Source organism: Lytechinus variegatus, chromosome 7, assembly GCF_018143015.1.
Source record: "Lytechinus variegatus isolate NC3 chromosome 7, Lvar_3.0, whole genome shotgun sequence".
Classification (NCBI taxonomy): domain Eukaryota; kingdom Metazoa; phylum Echinodermata; class Echinoidea; order Temnopleuroida; family Toxopneustidae; genus Lytechinus; species Lytechinus variegatus.
Window position 1 is genome coordinate 30,611,530 of NC_054746.1, and position 21,230 is coordinate 30,632,759.

The following is a 21,230-nucleotide window of genomic DNA, read 5'->3' on the forward strand; positions in this document are numbered from 1 at the left end:
GGTGATAAATATCTTGCTCATGTAATGGAGAGCTTTGGTAGTCAAGGAATCATGTATATTAAACACAGATTGTCAATGAAGGCAGTTAATATTCAGGGAATCCAGGTTTAATCATGACGAATAAGTGCCTTTTACATGCAGAGATGCCAACCTCTTGACACAAAAAATCAGACTGAATATCCTCAAAAATCATATTTTTTAGTGAAAAATCAGATTTTCACAAAAACTCAATATGACCAGTGCAAGCCTTGAATTAAGCAGCTGCAGGCCGGGGGCAATTTAAAAAAAAAATTGCCCCCGGCTCGCGAGCTTTTTACAGGAACCGGGGGCAATTTTCTGGAACAACGGGCAATTAAAAAAAAAGAATATAACTGTGAACCACACTCCAAATTTGTTTAAAGTAAGCGCAGCTCCTGCAATTTTCAATTAGTACAGAATTAGTAATAGGCTTATTCAAACAACTAAGAAATTTAAATGTTTAAGTGTGTTTTGACACCCTCACTCCACATCCCCTTTACATGGGCTTATATTTACTTTTCATCTCTAATGAACCACAAACAATGAACCCCCCCAAAAAAAATCTAAATAAATGAATAAAATAAACAAATAAAAAGAGAGAATTCAGATCAAATAATAAATTTACAACAAAAAAAAATTAAGGTTTCTTTTCATGGTTAGAATCACGGGTGTGGGTGAGTGTTTGTGTATGATTGTAACTGTGAGGTGCACTTGGATTGCATATAAATTATGTTAAAGAAATGAAGAAATTAAATCAATATCTAACTCAGTCTATTCAAATTCCAGCACATAGCCACAGCCCACAGGCTACATGTAAATTTTTAAATGTACATGTATTGTAGGTTCATGTACCTTAAGTTTTTCACAAGTTATTTGAAAACGCAGATCTTCACAGAAAATGCCTTTCATTCTGGGAGAGTCTAAATTCTGTAACAAGTGAAATGCCTCTGGCCGTCTCACCTGCATCACGCGGTTCAATATAGCAGCAGTGCTGACTTTGAATACTACTCTAACTCGCACAAGATGTTCAGTGATACATGGTTACTCTTTTGTCCACTTTTTATGAACTAGACCAATAAACTTACAGAGATATGATGGTTATTCAACAAAAAACCCAGACATGGCCAAAGTTCATTGACCTTACATGACCTTTGCCCTTAATCGTGTGACCTGAAACTCGCACAGGATGTTCAGTGATACTTGATTACTCTTATGTACAAGTTTCATGAATCAGATCCATAAACTTTCAAAGTTATGATGGTAATTCAACAGATACACCCAACTCGGCCAAAGTTCATTGACCTTTAACCTTGGTCATGTGACCTGAAACGCGCACAGGATGTTCAGAGATACTTGATTACTCTAATGTCCAAGTTTAATGAACTAGACCAATAAACTTTCAAAGTTATGATGGTAATTCAACAGATACCTCCGATTCGGCCAAAGTTCATTGACCCTAAATGACCTTTGACCTTAATCATGACACCTGAAACTTGCACAAAATGTTCAGTGATGCTTGATTACTATTAAAGTATTATGTCCAAGTTTCATGAATCAGATCCATAAACTTCATAGGGGTGGGGTGGGTAGTAATTTCAGAATATTTATTCTTACTTTATATGCTTTTCTGTTGTACGATCCTATGATTTTAGGGTTCAGGGATAGGGCATTATTTGATTATTCTGATTGTGCAATAATATTTGTCTTGGAAGAGGTTACACTAGGCAGTCACATTCATGATGTATATTCTGGTAATATTGTAAATGGTTTCAAACTGGCTTTGCATCATGTTTACTATGTATCCCATATGTTCACCCCCTCTCTTTTTCTCACCTTCTCTCTCCCTTTTTACCTACACTCTTCCCTCATTCTCCTTTCTGAGTGTGTGTGGGTGGGTGCCTGCCTGGATCTCTCTTTCTCTGAAATATACTTCCATGTTCCCCCTCTTTCTAAATTCCTCTCTCATTTCCTATCCGAATTTCCTCCTCCATTTTCTCTCTATCCATCATGGACTATAATCAATGAGATTAATTTATTATCCATGCATTCTATGCAAATTTGTATTAACATAGGGCTTTTACTTCTGTTATTAGCACACAATACACCTAACTCAGTCAAACTGATTGTTTTATTTTATTATTTAATCAATAGCTTTAATTATATTGTGTAAATTTTCAGTATGATATCCTGTTCTATATTCATTCATCATAATTTAGGAAATAGGTGCTCTAGTAATGCTATTCATATTCTCTATTCAAAACATTTTGATCAATTTATATGTGTAAATTATATAAAATGCAAATCTTGAAAAGGTTCTCTATTTATATTACAGAAATACATTTAATATAAATATTTCCAGAAAATTACAAATATGGATGTAAGTAAACACAAATGCCTTTTTAAATGAGCAAACGTTAATGTAAGCCTTTCCATAGAATAAACATGTATTTTCTGCAGGAAATATACAATGAAATTGCACTGAAGGAACTTTTGGGTATGCTTGGGCATCAACTAAGAGGAACTAAGTTTGTATTTGTGTAACTATAGAAAATATATATAATTGTGATATGATCTACCAATAAATTTTAATCAAATTCTACCTGTACTTTCAGATCGTGATCTTTTCTTTTTGTAAAATAGAACAATTTTAGCTAGCATTCAAAACACAGCAAAATTAAATGCATTTTACCAACATCAGAAAACAAAAACATCACAAACAACTGTGCGCTCAATATAAATACATATATATATATCCAACAGATATTGCACAATCATGTCATATTCTCTTAGAATAGACCATCTGCTCTGGAAATCAAACAGAAGAAATATAAAGACTCTCAACCCAGTGTAACGTATCCTCCTGTTCCATTTGTTCAGGGTTTTTTAAATTTGATTTTGTCAGTAATCCAAAATGAGGGAAGTCTTTTTCATTGCATATTTTGACTGACCTGCTGATCCATGGATGAAATCTTGCGTACTTCAACCAAGTTAATATCACCTCTAAAATATGTTTTGACCTTTCCAAGAATGAAGATAGGACAAAAGTGGAAATAATTTTCAGTATACCTGCCATGGAGATTTTACAAGAACTATAAAGTTTTATTCAATCTACAGCCAACTGCACAATACACAACTGGTCTGTGCACCAATTTTGGAACAAATGGCATTTCGCATATTTCTAGAAGTTTTAAAATGATGATTTTTGTCATGTACTTCAAGCTGCTGTATCTCAACTGGTTTACATTCCTCTTAAGGACTTCATCCAATTTCATAGAAGAATATTCTCTTGGTTTTCATCTATTACGTTCCTGCCTTTCAATTCTACACCATCTCTTTCATTTGTCCTTTAATTTCTCTCCATTCTACCATTCAAACATTCCATTTTCACTTTTTCAGGACTATCCATACAGTGAACTGAGACCTTGTCTCCATTATAAAAACACAAACCTTCAATGATCATCTCAGTGCATGGTCTGTTGAAGCATACTATGTCGCCCTTTCAATGACAAATGGAAACAAGTGATATATCACCAAAGTGCGAGTGTGGCAATACATCATGCTATCGGAATGACGAAAGTGTAAACAACACGCACTTCGCTCTTTCATATTAAAAGAAGTGTCATTTTAGTGACAGTGTAGAACAGTACTGACAGATGTTCTAGAGAGTTCTTGGAATGGTTGAGAAAGGTAGGATGGGACTTGTGGACTCCAGCTGGAGACCAGTCAGCATACATTCTCCTGCTGCTCCACACTGACCTGAAGCCTGAAGAACATTACCAAGCGAGATCCTGAAAAGAAAATAATGCAAGATGAAGCCAAATCAGAACTCTTATCATGTGTGCAAGAACAATTGAATAATAAATGCTTGTTGATGAAATACAGGCAAATGTGTTGCATGTATTTGAGGTACTGGAGCTCAGATATTCATGTATTTCAACAATACAGAATATCTAGAAAACTTAAATCGAGGTCAGAAAAAGGTGGTGGTCAAAGCTTCACAATCCTGTACCAGGTGTTGTCATAGAATACAGGAATTATTTAGTGATGGACTTCATGTGGGGTAAACAAAATATCGATAATAAATTTAATTGTATTAAAACACAAAATATAATTCTAGTAGTCTTTCTTTAATCACAATTATATTAAATCAATACATGTACTGAACCTGTTATGCCAACTTACAGATTCTTTAGAATAGTACCAGCAAATAAATTGTCTCTAAACATAAATACTAGGGAGTTTTCTTGTTTTGATTCTTTAAAAAGCTATATAGAATCAAGCAGAGCTGCCAACCTGAACAAGAACATTTCAGTCTTTTAAAGCTGAAAATCAGTATTTTGGCGAGGAAATCAGTATTTTTAAAAAAATACCATAGGAAAACACATAAAACTGAAACTAGAGAAATCAGTATTTTGCATGAAACCATCAGTATTCTCATTTTTCAGTAATAAATACTGAAAATCCGTACTACTTGGCAGCTTTGAATCAAGCCATGTTCATACCAAGCCTGATGGGAAGTGGGATCCATGTTGACTGCTTCTCTCAGTATTCTCTCTGCCATGAGCATGTTTCCTTGCTGTGTGTAAACACAGCCGAGGTTCTGAAGACTGGTGATATGTGAAGGATTGATAGCCAGGGCACTGTCATAACACTGCTTGGCATCTGACCACTCTCTATTGTGCTCATGAATGCACCCTCTCTGTTCAAAATGTAAGGGAAAATATGAAAGAAGCTGAGGTGAAAAATGTTGAATTATCTTTTAAGGTCATGTACACCCAGCAAAAAGCTGATTTGAAGGAAAAAAGAAAACTCAAAGAGGCATAAAGGTGAAAGTTTCATCAAAATCGGATGAAAAACGAGACATGACTTTTAAAACTAGCTTAATTTCACAAAACAGTCATATGCACATTCGCAAATGAGGGGGATTAATGATATTGCCCACTCGTTATTTCTTTTGCATTTCATTATATGATATATCTAATTTGTTTTCTCATTACAATGTGAAACAAAGTCTAAAACCTCCATGAACATGTGCAGTTTCCATTGTTGTAACATATTTATGATTCATAAATATGCCCCCTTATTGCAAAATCTGCCATAAACTGAAATACATTATATAGTTTATATAATGAAAAACAAAAGAAATAGTAAAAAAAAAAAAAAGAGAAGTTGAATTCTAAAATTCTACAACTGAATTTATTTTACATCAGATTAGAGACTCGTCTTACTGTGTGCATAACTTGATGTGAGAGAGGAAAGATTGATGATGCTTCCTGCACACAAGCTCTGGCTTCTTCAGGTCTCCCAAGACTTAGGTAGAGCTCAGCTGAATGGAACAGAGAGTAAAATATTTAGTAATTTGAACAAGGATTTCCATGTTTTACACCTTTTTTATTCACAATATTCAGGAAAATCAGTAAGCCTAGCTTAAAGATGAGTTAAAAACTAGACTTCTGTTCAATACATATTCAAGCATCATATAAATACCATAAAAATACAATCTCTACAAAAAAAGTGGATATAACAAACATTGCGATAGTTTGTATTTCATCTAAAATGAACAAACCACTGAACTACATGTAGCAGCATTTACAGAGGCTTTATCCCCAAAGAAAACTGCAGTCTCCTACTGGATCTCTTGTTTTTTAAAGATATATTTCACTTGAACTGTGCAATCATTATTAATGGGAACAATCTTTATATCAAGAATCATTCAGTCCTCACCAATGGCAAGCCAGATATGAGCCTGGATCATCCAGAGTTGTTGAGATCCCGTCTTGGGGATGAAACTACCGGTAGAGGAAGCTACCTCGGACAGAGCATGCTCTACCCTCGAAGCAGCAAGGGAGTTGTGAATGGAACCTATGGGTTCAAAAGAGATATGGCAATTTTCAGATCATCACAATGAACCATTCTATTATTCTCATTAGGAAGAAATATTAACAAGGATGTCAGGGTAGGTGAATGCTTATGTTGAAACTACAGGAATTTCATGTAGTTTTCAGCTTTGGTGAATTGTACAGACATCTTTGGTATGTACATATAAGGTAGGTGGTGCTGGATCCTTAGTTACACGCTCAGGTAAAAATGCTTCCCGATAACGCAACCACAAGCTAATATATTCTCGAAGTATTGATAATAAGCTGATAGGATGGTTTTCAAATTCAGTGTTGGTGCTTGTTTAGGTGTTAGAAGCACAATTCAGATTGCTCATCATAGCTCAAAAACTTCCCCAAAACCTAGTGAGATTCACCCCAGCATCGGCTACATTTAAAGTTCAGTGTCATGCAGATGTACAAATTAGCCCAACACCAAAATGTAAACACCAAATTTAAAATCACCTATTGTTTTATACACCATCACATGGGTAACCTAACATTTGCTCCTTGGAAAGTTGCTTTTATCATACAAAGATGTAACATGAGAGATAAAGCTGTGAAACTGGTTTTGGTAGAAAATAATGTAAGAATGAAACTTACATGTAGGATACTAGTTGGGTTTGGGGTCAGAACTCAAATTTGACTAAATAAAGCACAGAGTTTTTAATAGAGCATGTCTCTGCGATAAATTTTATGGTACCCATTAATGAAGAGGTAATGATGATTTCTATTTACATTATAAATGCATTAAATTTTGAGAATACCTTTCAAATAAACAAAGTGGACATTAATCTCCAATATTATAAGTAATAAGAAATAAAATGTAATAATTTAGATATCCCATTATCATAAAACAGAGACTTTGGGTTCTATATTGCAATCAAATTGAATTTAGAGTGAAGTACGACCTACATGTACATAATAAAATAAAATGCTTTCTTCATCAGCAATAATGACAAGTTATTTCAAATTGATTCTCAAATCTTAAGGTAGTATGATTAACACTTTGTACATTACTGTGCTATCATAGGAATATCTCTCACTACGTATCTTTTTTTATTAAATCAAGAAATATAACAAACTAAAGTCATTGGGAATACAAATGAAATTACTGACATGAAATATCTAACTGATATTTATATCATTGTCCTTTACTCCCCTAAATACAAATACATGTAAGTAACTGCATATAATAAGTAACTGGGTATACAAAAAACAAATATAATCATACATGGGCATGCTTCACTGCAAAGTATTGAAGCCAAACTAATAACCCCCTATTGTTATGTTTCTAAATCTACATCAAACTTCAAAAAAATAATAATGTTCAACTATGAATATGTTTATAGCTATTTATTTTTTCATATCAATATATTTAAATTCCTACTAATGCATATTGCATAACTGAAAGTGAACTGTAAATGTTGATAATAAAACTCATAAGCTGACTTCAAATCCTGTATAATTATGATCATTGTCTATTGAATATAAGACGTTAAGTGTGATTATTCCAAACATGTATTTAAAATTAATTTGATCAGGAATAAATTTGTATACAGAATAAATACTAGAATACAATAGCTATGTTGTGGCATACTATATTTTGTTCATGTGTTATACTGTATCTACATAATATGTTCTCAATATTTTGCTTTTCATAATCCCAAGTCACTTGCAAATCTAACATGATCAAGCAGACAAAGATTTTTTATTGCTGGGATGTATAAAGAGTAAAATAAATGTTTAAAATGTCTAATTATATATTGGAACCTACAAATTAACCATTATATATGTCATGTTTATGACTGAATGCATTTTGCTCAACATTCAGGCCTATGTTCATATACAAAAAACTAAAATACAACTAAGAATAAAATGAAATAAAATTAAAATCAGTAGCCAAAATCCACAGCCCCTTACACCCATAGGCCAATGCAAATATAGTTTGTGCTATATGTGTAAATACTTGAAATATAAGATAAGATAAAGCAGATGAACAAGTGATTAAATATACACTCGAAATACCTGATGCTGTAATGATTATGTTCTATTTACTTTGTATTATTTGTACAACCAAATAGCTTAATATACAATTGAAATAATTCAATTCAATTTACTTATTTGTGAGTGTACTTGAAACGAATTGTGCTCACAAGGCAGGTTATGTTTATATCCAATAATTTGTGGCTGCCACTGCTGCAGTATGTATAACTAATGCAAAAGCTTCTTAAAAATAAATTTATGGAATTAAAAGTGATGGGAAGTATGTAAACTCTGAAAGAGGTAAAAATAATCTTAGATAAAATGTTCAGAATTACACTTAATCAAGAGGGCTGACACTGCCTTTGAATATTTCCATCTATGCAAATAAGCACTGTCAAACAGTGCAGACTGACAGGTGTACATCAAAATTAGGATCAATGAGCTTGTCATTTAAATATGGACTTTGATGAGCTGTGTCATGGATGTGCATCTTAACTGTGAATTATTACTTTCAGGATAGGGGGTGGTTGGAAGAATATTTGCAATTGATTGCAAATAACAATGACAAATTATGATGGATAGACTGATTTCAACAACATTACATCAGGGTGCTGCAATCAATTTTATAATCAAGTGGAACTGTAAGCACACGATTGTAAATATTAAACACCATTAATGAGTCCACTCTTCAAACAGTGGATTAATGAATAAAACAGCGTACTTAACCATGGCAACAGGCGTCAATTTGGCGCACTGTGACAAAAGTGCGTATCAGCATTGGAAATTTTTTTAACATACACGGTAAATAAGTGTAATTTATACAGGAAATCTGCATAAACCATGGGTTCAACCGATGGTTTTAAAAACCACCTTTGTGAATTCGGGCCTTCATGTTACACCCCCAGTTCTTACATTCTATTGAGAACCAGACCAGTTATTTGTATGTAATTGCAAGACTTTTATATAATTCATTGCTAGATTTGAGTGTAATTTCATCCCCAAAATTGATTTTTAATCGATTGCAAGTGTTTTGTGATGCCCCCTGAGACATGATTTATCAAGCAATAATGGCTATTGCCTGATAGGTGTACAAATCATCAAAACGGCAACAGTCTTGAATATATTTGATAAAATCAAACATAATGATCACCCACTACACACACATTCTAAATGTCCTAATGCTACTGCACAATATCAAATTCATATCATATATATGGAAACAAAATCAAAACGAAGCATGAGAAAAAAAGGATGACTGCTATAAAATAATTCAATAATTAAAAAAAAGAAACAAAGGATAAATGAAAAGAAAAAAAAATAATCTAAGATGGTAAATAATGTCAAATGAAATTGAATGCCTGACCATGAGTGTATTGTATACAAACTCAGAATCGATTCAGATATGACACATGTAAATCCCTTGGATTTTATCGTTATTACATGTTAATTTTGATTGCAATCACAAATTAATAGTTGCTTATATATTGTGCACATATCAAAAAAGTCTCAAAATTATAGTGTATTTAGATTTTGCTCACAGGCCAAACTAATGATACTTGAACTTGCATCCGAGGAATGCAATTCTTACCCCATCCCTCGGTGGAGAATCTAAAAATATATATTTTATGCCAAAAGGACTTTATAGCCATTGAATGAGTCAAATCGGGACCAAGTAATTTGCAGCAAAGTGATAGTCATGTATTTTCATGACCAATACACTTCTACGATATCATAAATTTTAAAGAGAACTATATATAAACACTGGATAAAGTGAATATGTGCAGAAAACAATGTTTTGGTTATCTTTCATTAATGATTCATCAAAAGAAGGGGGATTTTGTTGTTGATTTGGTGATATACTGTATCATACCTGAGGGATCCATCAGCATGCCACATAATGGAAAATCATACTTACTTTTGCCTCTTTCACTTCTAGCATCTTAATATTGTTATTTTATGATAAAGAGTATGAACAGAGAAAGGTAGAAAGAAGATGAAGAGACACACATATGAAAAGTATGAAAGTTTGAGGATGTCTTCCATATTAAAAAAAAATAAAAAACTTGTTTACACATGGGTCAGACTTTAATATATATATAATTTACTTCCAAAATCATTTTATGATTTAAATTATCTGTATGAAAGGCAACTGTGATTTCAATTTTAATTTCAAGGAGCTGAACTTGGGGGTAAATGTTTTCAACATTTTATCAATTGAATTAAAAGAATACCGGTATGCTACAATGACATGTTTTTTCATATTGATTTTCGTTTTTAGGAGCCAATTTTCACGCATTCTATTTTTTGCTCCCATTGAAGTTGTACATATTGTTCTTGAATTGAAAATCAATTTCTGAAACATCACTGAATGTGGTTGCATTCTACTACAGAATGAGACTTTGTATTTTGATAATTAGCAAATGAAATATTTGTCAATGAACAATTTGTAATAAAAATTATAAAAACGTCATAACCCCACCCCAAAAAGAAAGAAAATTAGTTTTCTGTGATTTTCATTTATGTAAAACCTTATATTTTGTATGCATTTAAAGCTAACACTAACCAATAAAGCCATGGTTACTCTTTCATGATTTATTGAAAATAGCAATGACATATCAATGAATGACGTCACATATAGACAATCTGATATAAATAAAGATAATGAATATGTTTGTTTATTACAAATAATAGAGTGAATAGAAACAAGATGGTGGAAAGGTCAACAATATAAAGATGACACATACATTTATGTTACAGAATGGATGCTGATGATACAAATTATCATTTTCTCCAAAATTTTATATTCTTCTACAGTAAATACCATCAAACAATCAGCATAGAAAGAAGTATGGATACATTAATTCCACTAATTGTATTGCATGAACAGTGTTCTTTTTAATTTTGACAACTACACACCATTTGAAATACTGTGCATTTCTTGAGTGTCAAAGAAATTAAGATGAGACTACTTTGAAATCTTTCTTTGAATCTTTCATTTGGACAGGCTACTCAGGGTCCATGGGCTACTTTAGGAAACTCATCAGCCAAACTGGGTTTGAAATCTCCATCTTGTTCTTCTAAATGCTTTACAATAAGAAATTTATAAATAAGCAAACATTGCTTTTATGCTTACCTCAAGAAATCCAGAGGGGTGGGGGTATTTTCCTTTTTGAAATCATGCCATTGTATTTTTTGTGTAATACATTTCATTCTAAAATGTTACTAATAGAAATGGCATGGCTTACATGAAATTATGTCATTGCTAGCTTTCCTTATCTGAGATTGATTATTTAAAAATAATAGTACCTCAACAAGTGGGTTAAAAATAAAACATTGTCATTTTTTTATTATCCTGCAGCAAAATGATTTTTGAAAAATTATGAGCAAGCAAGAGAGACATTTCATGCTATAGCAGAAGCGTCCCTTTTTCAGAAAATTAAAGAAATTTGTAAAATTAGGAAAAATTAGTAATGAAATCCAAACTCCAAATGACAGAAAATAGAAGATCACGAAGAAACCTATTTTACATACATTGCAAAAGACAAATGCATGAAATATTTCAGCTTTATTTTTTCAAAAGATATGAAAAAAAGAAATGTTTGTTATGAGTATTGTGATGTATTACAAGCGTAACATTTATGATTTTATTTACACAATTGAATGCTTCGGAGTATCTATGATAACAGTATTTTTGTCAAACTTAGGTTACCAAAATAGTACCACAATATGGAAATGGAAAAGGCGAATCAGTATTGTATCATAGATATTAATAGTGCAATAATCTACATTTAAAACTTGAATATTCTTCAGTTAATGTCTTGTATTCTGAAAATGAGTATATTTCTCATCTGTATTCTTAAAATTCTTATGACATATCAGTTGGCCTGCAGTGGGCTGTGCAAGCCAATGCCAATTTCTGAGTGCTATGGTATGGTACTAACAAAATGTAAGAATTAGTGTACAATTTTGGAATTGCGGAAACGATAAGAAACCATTTCTCTTTGCTGCAAGTTACATGCACTGCACACAAGAATATATGTATGGGACAACATAAATGTTTGGGGCCCAAATCTCACCTTCCGTATTTTTCTACTTTCAATCACATTTTGAATGTTTGCACATCTTAGACCAATCCATTTGTCACTAAAATATTAATCCTCTGTGATATGAAAGAACTTGAGAACCTGTGATGACTGTTTTCATCTGTCCCACATGAGCTCCCTATAACCTTTGCCATACATACGACACATCCTGGAACAACTACACTATAAATGCGATACCCAGAGTAGTTGAAAGTTGTCTTACCTGAGTCTCTATCACTGTACTCTGCTAGATGCATCTGAACCAGGCTCCTTCTGTCTGATGTGACTCGTTCAATGAGGCCGGTCCCTCGGCTTGAACTGCTATACTCACATAAAGATAGATAGTATTTTAAAAAGGAAAATTAGTCATTACAAATACAAAATGAGAAAGGAAGGAAGGACTCGGAGAGGGGTGAGAGAAGAAATGAAAAGGACAGGATTGAGAGAGGGAGAAGTGAGCTCAATAGAAGTAATAAACAGGTGACAAGAACATACATGTACTGATGGGGTTGGGGCGTAAGGGGGGGCGGAGGGGCTTACCTGTGTTGAACTGCTTCATAGCCAACCTTCCAATGTTCTAACATCTGTTTACATGTAACCAATGCTTCCTCCGGTCCCAGATGTATCTCCTCCAACTTGGCTTTGGTGAATTGAAGACTGTCAAAACAAATTAGAATATTATAATTAGTTATTTTCCCCACTCACCTTTATTCTATTTACAAACCAAATCATAAATGATTAGAAAGGCATTAGGCAAATTTAGAAAGTCACTGGAAAAAGACCAACATCAAACTGACCATTCAGATAATTATTCACTTCTGTATTAATTTTCACATTTTGTTCAAATTGGACAGTGGACTGTATATCAAGATTGAAATGTGGAGTGCCAGTGGCTCATACTAGTGATAAGAAACCATACTGTTGGCATTGTGCATATAACATGCCTCTCAATACACTAGCAAGTTGTAAAGTATGGATGTTATTACCCCAGTTTCAGATCTGGCAGTCATTTCTGGACAACAATACATTCAAGGAAATTAATCATATTAAACCTGAAAGGTCTGTTTTCAAAAAGCTGCTCATAATCATACATGATTTCATGAACTAGAATATTAATTGCCTCAATGTGAGCTATTAGTTTTCCTGAGATATTATTAAATATCAAATGTATTTCAAATTATTTCACTGATATTCAATAAAAACATAAAGCTTGTCCTGAAAATCTATTTTATCTATACAAATGTAAATCAAGATCTGCGTATTTCAACTTCAGCTAATGCAACCGAGGCAAACATATAGGGCCACATCTCACAAAGACTTGTGATAAATCAAAATCAGACTCAAACTGAGATTGATCTCAATTTGAGTTGGAATCAATGACAGCTCATTGTAAGACGGGGCCCAGGCTTCTATATTCCAGTCGCTCTTTTCAGAAAGCTTTCTGAAACGGCCCCCACAATGAGTGGCAAATGAAATATCTTAAACACAAAAACAACTCTAAAGTAGTTCCTCACTTGAAATCATCTGGGTACTGATGCACTGCTGCCTCAAGAACTGAGAGAGCCTCTGTGTATTGTTTCTGAGAAGACAGGAGAAGAGCTAGGAGATGAAGAGACTGGAGATCATCAGCACATAACTGAAGAGCTAGGCGAACTCTCTGCAATGCTTCCGGGATCTAAAAACAAAGACAAGATGTTCATAAAGCAATGATTTACCCAAGTTTAACTCAATTTCATGAAGTGCTGGTATCCATCTTGTTCACTTAGTATGAATTATTTCAATTCTGCTGTGAAAAATTGTTCAAAATTTATTTTTGTTATGGACTTGGAGAAAGAGGTATTATGGGTTTACAACAAACTTCAATCAATTAAATGGTACATTGTATTTCATCATGGATATTGAAGTAAGATTAACACTGGAATTCTATAGAAGCGTGGTCTAAAATTCTTGTATAGTCCTTAAGAGTTTAATAATCAGAATGGGTTTAACAATCAGAGTGGATTCAATAATCAGAATGAGATCAAAATGAGGAAATAATATGCTGAAGGTAATATTTGACATATACATATTTTCACAAATTTTGCCTCATTCAGCATAGTCATAAAATTTATGTTGTCATTGAATCAGGTCTTTGACATTTGAAATTAGCAAAACGAAACCAAAGCAAAATTTCATCAAGACATGTGCAATATATACGTAAGTATATAAGCTGGAAGTCTTCTAGCAAAATGAAATGCTACTGACTGCAAAAATACATAAATTCAGTCTTGAGTAAAAACTTAAATTTTGCAGCAGTATATTTTTGCGAGTAAACTTGCAGCTTTTCTTCTGAAAGACTGCCACATCTAGCTTGCCTCAGTAAGAATAATTTTCTCATCACCTTTAACAGTGCATTTTTGCATAATATCATTTCGACACTCGACACTTTGAGAACAATTTGGGTGATGGGTCAACAACATTCAAACTAAAACACCATCAATAATACCTGTCTTGATAAAGCTAACTGCATAGCCATCTGAAACTGTGCCATGTGATCATCAGGATCCAATGAGGTGGCTTGTTTGAAACAACTCAATGATTTACGCTGTAGCTCACATCTTTTGTCTTGTATAGTAGCTGTTAATTGCAGGTGGGGGGAAAAACCCAATGTTAAATGAATAGAAATGGGATGCTGGGGGTTGTGTGCATGGAAGCAAGAACCTGATTACAGGGATGATATATCTTCAAAATTCCATTACACAATCAACCCTTTTCGAAGTCAGACCTGCATTTTCCCCATTCTTAATTCAGTTCACGAATTGCTGGAGCCATGATAAATTGAGAACATTTCAACCTTTTATATAAACTAGGAAAACAAGACAAATAATTTTAGCAGCATCTTTAATATAGGTTGGATTTCATACTTATTGGAATAGCCAAATAATATAATTGAATACACATAATTACATATTTGTACTATTTTGTATTGAAACCTCATGTAGTTTGATGTAGTATGTCTATTGTATATTTGTCCATATGATGATGCTTGAAATTGTACATATATCTTTTTGCGAAATCACCGATCAGTTTCTTCTATATTTTATAATGCACATTGAAACAATTTGTATTAATCGCTCAAGAAAGACTATGTATTATTTTTATTTAAACAAGAAATGGTCGAACAGTCTCAAACCAATTTGTACCTTCTAGTGCCATCATGCCATAAGCCAGTCCTTTCATCATGTAACACCTCGGGGATAATGGTTGATTGCCTACTTCAACTGCCTTGCTAGCAAACTCCAATCCTTCTTCCAACTAAAATAATAGGAAGTCAAACAGATTTAAATTATTCAATACAATAATACAGCCAAATTCAGTCAGAGAGGAAGAGAGGTCATAGATAGACAGAGAGAGAGAGATTTGGTATCTCATGGAATAACCAATTAGAATTCATCCATGTGTCTCCAATATGCCCCATGTATCTGATGAATGATCAGTGATATCTATAATCAGGAGTGTATTTTACAATGAATTCACAATATTCAATATCAAGAGCCATATCTGATTATTATTTATTTTTTACTCAATCATGAATTAATGTAACACTTTTGCTTGTATAAACTTCTTAATGTAAAGATATTCAATGTGAAGTAAATAAAAAATTCAATAACCATACCTTTCTATTTGTGGCGATAAATTCAGAAAGAAATCAAATGAGAAAACTATTCACACTAAGATATAATAACCTGTTTGAGATGTTGTAGACACACTTTAGCAGCAAGCAGCAACACAGTTACATTGTCTGGCTGCATGTTGCTGCAACCTCGCAAAACCTGTAGGGCCCTGTCAAACTAGATCCACAAAAACAATTATACAACAGTGGAAATTATCATTGTAACTAATTACATCAAACTGCATAACCATTATCAACAAGGTAGAGGGTTGAGATTATCTACAGCAAAAACAAGTATCTTACATAAACTAATCCTATCTAATTGCAAAAACTCACTAAACAGGGAAAATGATTGAAATGCCATGAGAACACTGTTTTTGCAATTATCATTGTAGTCATGTTTGAACTGTAGCACAATAAGCATGTGAAAAAATTATAAAGAAATTTGTATATCATTTCTACTGCAGAGGGATTGATTATATTAAAGAAGTGTCAATATCAGATTTTAACAAGACGAGGTTAATCAAACTCATTCTCTATTATTGTGATAAAAAATTGCAGAAACTTACGAAAAAAGGTAACATCAGGCTTGTCTGGTATGTATCCTTGAAACAAAAAATTGACTAACCTTTTCACTACTGATTAGAGATAAAGCAAACTGCATCCAAAGGTGGAATTCTTCAAATGAAAACCTCATAGTCCTGTCAAGGGTCTGTTAAAATAATGGCAAATAATAATAATAATCAGATTCTCACGGATCATAATTACAAGAAACTTTCAATCAAACACAGTTTTAAATTTCACATCCCATAATAAAGTATAAATCATGTTCTGAATTTAAATTTTGCAACTGACTGCTGGACTACTCCAGAAAGTTGAAATCCATAGAAGTTATAGTTTATTTATCACTTTCTCACAGTAATTAACTTCAAAGTAATTAACTTCAGTCATCCATTTTATTTGTGTCAAGAGCATTGACATGACCGTCTTGGTCACTGGCACTGCCTCGAAAGGTAAAGTCTTTGTCAAGTTCCAGTCTCAGGTTTACATGTATGTAAGCCCTTGATAATCTATAAGAGATTTTCAAACACAAGACTCTAAAATACAATATCAAATAAATCAATACCCATGTCAAACATTAATATCGAGTCAACTATAGGCGATTACCAATTTTTTTTCCTTGTCAAATTTTTTACCTGTGTCAATCCCAAAATTTCAGGTGTACCCCCCTAAATTTTTTGACTTCTGCCGCCAATACTCCCGGGTCGCATTGCACAATTCTCATAATCTATGGGAACTCTGCCATCGATTGTAAAAGCCATGATTACACTGTTTACTAGTCAAACACGATCAAAGTTAAATGGAAATTAACAAAAATATGACAAAGCAAACATAATTAATCCATTAGTTTTGCGTAGAGTATCTACTTATCATGAAAGCAAGAAAACTCTGATCACCTCGGACAGCATTTGATACTGCGCCCTCCTTGTTAGCGCAATGGTAAGTAGATCATACACAGCTGTGGCATTGAAGAATGTGTGCTGTCTGCTTTGACTATACTCCTTAGAACGACTCAAAACAACATCACGATTTACCTACAAAATAAAGAAATAAGTTTCTTAAGAAATATATAAATATGAAATGCTGCTGTCATTGAAAATTCTCTACTTTTCTTTTAATTTGCTTATCATTTATAACTGTACAAACAACTTGTAACTATCTGCGCAAATAAAAGTCTAGTACTAGTGCAAATAAGAGAATTGAAGAAAACCTCATGTATTGGAAAACAACACTACCAGGAATATACATGTTTACTGTGATATTATGGATTCATAGTTGAAATTAATGTGATTAACAATAAAGATGATGATAACATTATTCATTATATCATACAATTATAATAAAGTTCATAAATATTATCAAAGGGTCTAAATGCACTGAAAATATAGGAATATTTTCATATCATTACTAATCCTATCACAAACATTAACAATTATTGTTTTATCCAATTAATGACCATTCCTAAATTTACAATCATTACTGGGTAATGTGTAAAAGGTTATACAATGATAAATGAGCTCCACTATGTCATAAAGTCATTACCTCCGTGACATGAAATACAGTATCACAGATAAATCATTGCACATGTAAATGTATTCATTCATGAAATGGAACGATAAGATGATAATTTTAGTGAATATATGCCTGTGCAGAAAATTATATGCCTGTGTAGGAAATTACCATTCCTGGTATGGCAGTGCCACAATTTGCTCTACATTAATTTAAGCCTGCTACACAAAATTTCACTTGTGTAGTAATTACTAATAATTTCTTAACATAGGACTGTATAGAACATACATGTAGCTGAAAGTTTTCCTCTAACAGCCAGATATGCTAATCAAATTTGAGAAGTAAAATTACTCCCTGCTGTGTGCTTGTTATGGCTATAAATTGATCTATAAATTTAATCGAGTTTTAGACATTTGGTTTTGTAATGGTAGTTGGAATTAAAGTATGAAGATGATAGTTTTTTACATGAAGAAAACACCTATTGTATCTTAACAATTTCTTATTGATGATATACATAATTTAAAATCATTCTTATAATTTTTCTTATAATTGAAGTACCATGGAATGATATGGATGCATTGCTTGTGTGTACAGTATATTCAATCCATGTAGCATGAGTGCAAGTTCAATGTGATGAATGGCTACAAATGGGAGCAGTGTGAAAATAATTATGATGTAAAGTGACAAAGTATTAATAGAAAAATATCTTATTTCAAATTTCTTTTAAAAAGTGTATTAATCAAGTCTTTGTAAACCCAAAATCATATTCTCGCCTGTTGAAGGGACTGCAAGGATTTCATTGCAAATGTTACATCCCTAACCCTAACTATTCTTATTTTAAATCTGATTTTGGTGAGATTTTCAGCATTACCATTATACTTGCTTGATTTTTCTCTTTTGATTCATATCAACATATTTCTAAGGTGAACTTGACCTTCAATTAAAGGAATTTTTGCTCCAATAGTATAAACCTTTTTAAAGCAATTTCATTTCAATTTTTCTCAGCTCACAAGAAATGGCAGCCTTATGAAGATATAGAAAGTGTGTTTCCACTCTCTTCAAAGTTCATTGACTTCCCAATTCATTCAGTATCTAAACAAAATATCAATTCATGAACCGGTTGTGAAGAAGTATATTTGAAACATGATATACAATGTGATATATACACCACCTATTAATTAATTTGGATGCAACTGTTCCTTTCACTCTACCATTTCCCTTTCTTTACAGACATTGTTTTTGTCTATATATATATCATTTGTATTTACACATTTGTAATAACAGCTATTCAAATATTCTTATTTTTTTAATGTCTCTCATAGCTAAAATTGAAATACAATTATTGACCTATGAGAGACATAGAAAAAATAATGTTTCTGCTGCTTTTTGTATGAATCACATGAAAAAAAATGTAAACTGTTAAAAAATACTGCATTTCATAGGCTGGAATCTTTGCAGTACTTAGTTTCATTTTCACTAATTTTACATGCCAAACATCAACAAATTTTTCCGCAGCACATAAAACAACACCAAAGTCACAGGAACTTGCTTGTTGTACATGAGTAAATCTCATGAAAATAATACATGATAAATACAGTATCTACATGTTAAGAGTGACTCAGTTTGTATACAACCAACGTGATGAAGTCTATCCCAGTGTTGCTATAGCATGTAGTGTAAATCATGAACAAAATAAGTGATAATGCAGACTCGTATCTCATGAGATGTAAAGAGATTTATGAAATTCATTCACATCTATAAAAGGAGACGTCATAGTTTCTCTATTTTAAATATTTCACTTTTCCTTACTAAATTTGTCAAGAATGATATATTATATGACCATATTAAGTCAAATTTTATTCAGTTTGGACAATCCTTACCTGAGATATAACTCAGGGAAGTTGTGACAAGTTGTGACAATGTTCTGCCATTTTCACCCCATGTTTTGCAAAGAAAATGGTCACTGCACCCCAACAAAAATTGCCTTTATGTGGCTATAAAATTGTCAATTTTCACTCTGATGCTTGGACTTTTATGTGGCATTTTATAAGGTATTCTCTTTTAAAGTGAGATCACATTCATATGAATTCAAAAGCAGAATCAATTGTCAGCTTCTTTTAAATAAATAGAGTTACTGATTTTATAATTCCATTTAAAATGAATGGGAAAATCACAAACTTTTTATAAAAAAACAATAAGCATTGCCTATTTTCCAAATATTTCAATTTTTTATCAGTGAAATATTTTTTTTCCAAATATTTCAATTTTTTATCAGTGAAATTTTGTGCAAGTAGGCCTATGTTAAAAAAAAAAAAACAGCATTTTCTAGCATGATACAATATATTTAATAAAAAAACTAATCAGGATCAACTTTCGTATTTGTGTTATAAGAGACAATAAGTGGAAATTTGGGGGTCATCATCCAGCACAAACTTGATGGACAAATGTGACTGTGTTGTAGTCTCACTATAAATTAATTGTGCACAAATTTCATAAATGAACATCGATTTGTAAAGGTCATCTTTGTTAATGTCAGAAAATAAAATTAATCCTTGAACACATGCATGTCCTTATATAGCCATCTTGTATATTATGAATACAAACAAAATGAAGTGAATATTCCATGAAGTGTCTTATTTTTTGTTTTGTTTTTACAATGAAACTAAAATGCACTTCACAATGATATGTTTCTCCATCATAAATCTATATGCATGTGCGATGCTTTCAACATTACAAACTACAAACATAGACTAAAAATGAGACCAAAGTTTACGATACCAAACACAGGTTCGTCTATGGTAAAAAAGAAAGATAAATATCAAAAGATATTGAAAATGATTAACTGAAAAGTGTTTATAATCATTTTAGTTCTATGTCAGAGCAATTTTTAAAAATTGGGTAGTAACAGATTTAGTGCTAATTATAAAAAGGACAATCTTTTCTCGGTAAGGGCATACGGTGCAAGTTGAGAGTCAAAGAGTTTCTACAAAGAAACTTTTTAATTTTGAGCATTTTGTGTAATAACACAAGACATAAATGGCTTGAAAGTTTTTCAAACTTAAAACTCATAAATTTTAGAAAGCAATTCATTCTTTGGTAACATCAAAATCAATTTCAATCCCTCTACATTAAATGAAATAAATTTTGTGTAGCTTTTTACCCCCCTCCGCCCAAAAAAGAGAAATATAAGTTGATTAACCATTCGCCCAAGGAGTAAACAAATTGATAATGAACTTCTAGTATTACCAAAAGATATTACATGTAAATGGTTTGTCAAGTTATATCAGAAGAGAAAAGTTTATAAGTAACAAAAAAATCATATATTTTGAGAATTTCATAAGAACATTCAATAGAAAGAAAGCTGTTTTCATAGCCATGCATAGTTAGCTGCAGACAGTACATATTTTTTCAATCATAAACCGAAACCTACTTGTAATTCACTGATTAACAGCAGCAGAAGAGCTTCTTCTCCAACATTTTTGGGTACAAATAGGCTGTTTATGATAAAAGAGAAAAATATTCATGTTACATATATTTTGAAAGTTT

General features: G+C 32.4%; 1 protein-coding gene across 6 annotated transcripts in view; it reads right to left on the reverse strand.

The window, feature by feature from the left end:
* Positions 1-2,174: 2,174 nt before the first annotated feature.
* LOC121418979 (tetratricopeptide repeat protein 7B-like) overlaps positions 2,175-21,230 on the reverse strand; it is a 39,830-nt gene continuing 20,774 nt past the window's right edge. For 2 of the 6 annotated variants that reach the window (XM_041613231.1, XM_041613228.1), the window contains 15 exons: positions 21,115-21,178; positions 20,463-20,477; positions 17,072-17,209; positions 16,243-16,326; positions 15,688-15,792; positions 15,145-15,256; positions 14,448-14,578; positions 13,477-13,637; positions 12,503-12,619; positions 12,186-12,283; positions 9,796-9,819; positions 5,743-5,880; positions 5,247-5,344; positions 4,521-4,717; positions 2,175-3,806 (listed from right to left, as the gene is read on the reverse strand). In XM_041613231.1, coding sequence (XP_041469165.1) covers positions 3,677-3,806; positions 4,521-4,717; positions 5,247-5,344; positions 5,743-5,880; positions 9,796-9,819; positions 12,186-12,283; positions 12,503-12,619; positions 13,477-13,637; positions 14,448-14,578; positions 15,145-15,256; positions 15,688-15,792; positions 16,243-16,326; positions 17,072-17,209; positions 20,463-20,477; positions 21,115-21,178 — 1,612 coding nt within the window. In that variant the 3' untranslated portion in view covers positions 2,175-3,676. The remainder of the gene's footprint in view (positions 3,807-4,520; positions 4,718-5,246; positions 5,345-5,742; positions 5,881-9,795; positions 9,820-12,185; positions 12,284-12,502; positions 12,620-13,476; positions 13,638-14,447; positions 14,579-15,144; positions 15,257-15,687; positions 15,793-16,242; positions 16,327-17,071; positions 17,210-20,462; positions 20,478-21,114; positions 21,179-21,230) is intronic. The other 4 variants (XM_041613232.1, XM_041613229.1, XM_041613230.1 and 1 more) reach the window with 3 other exon arrangements.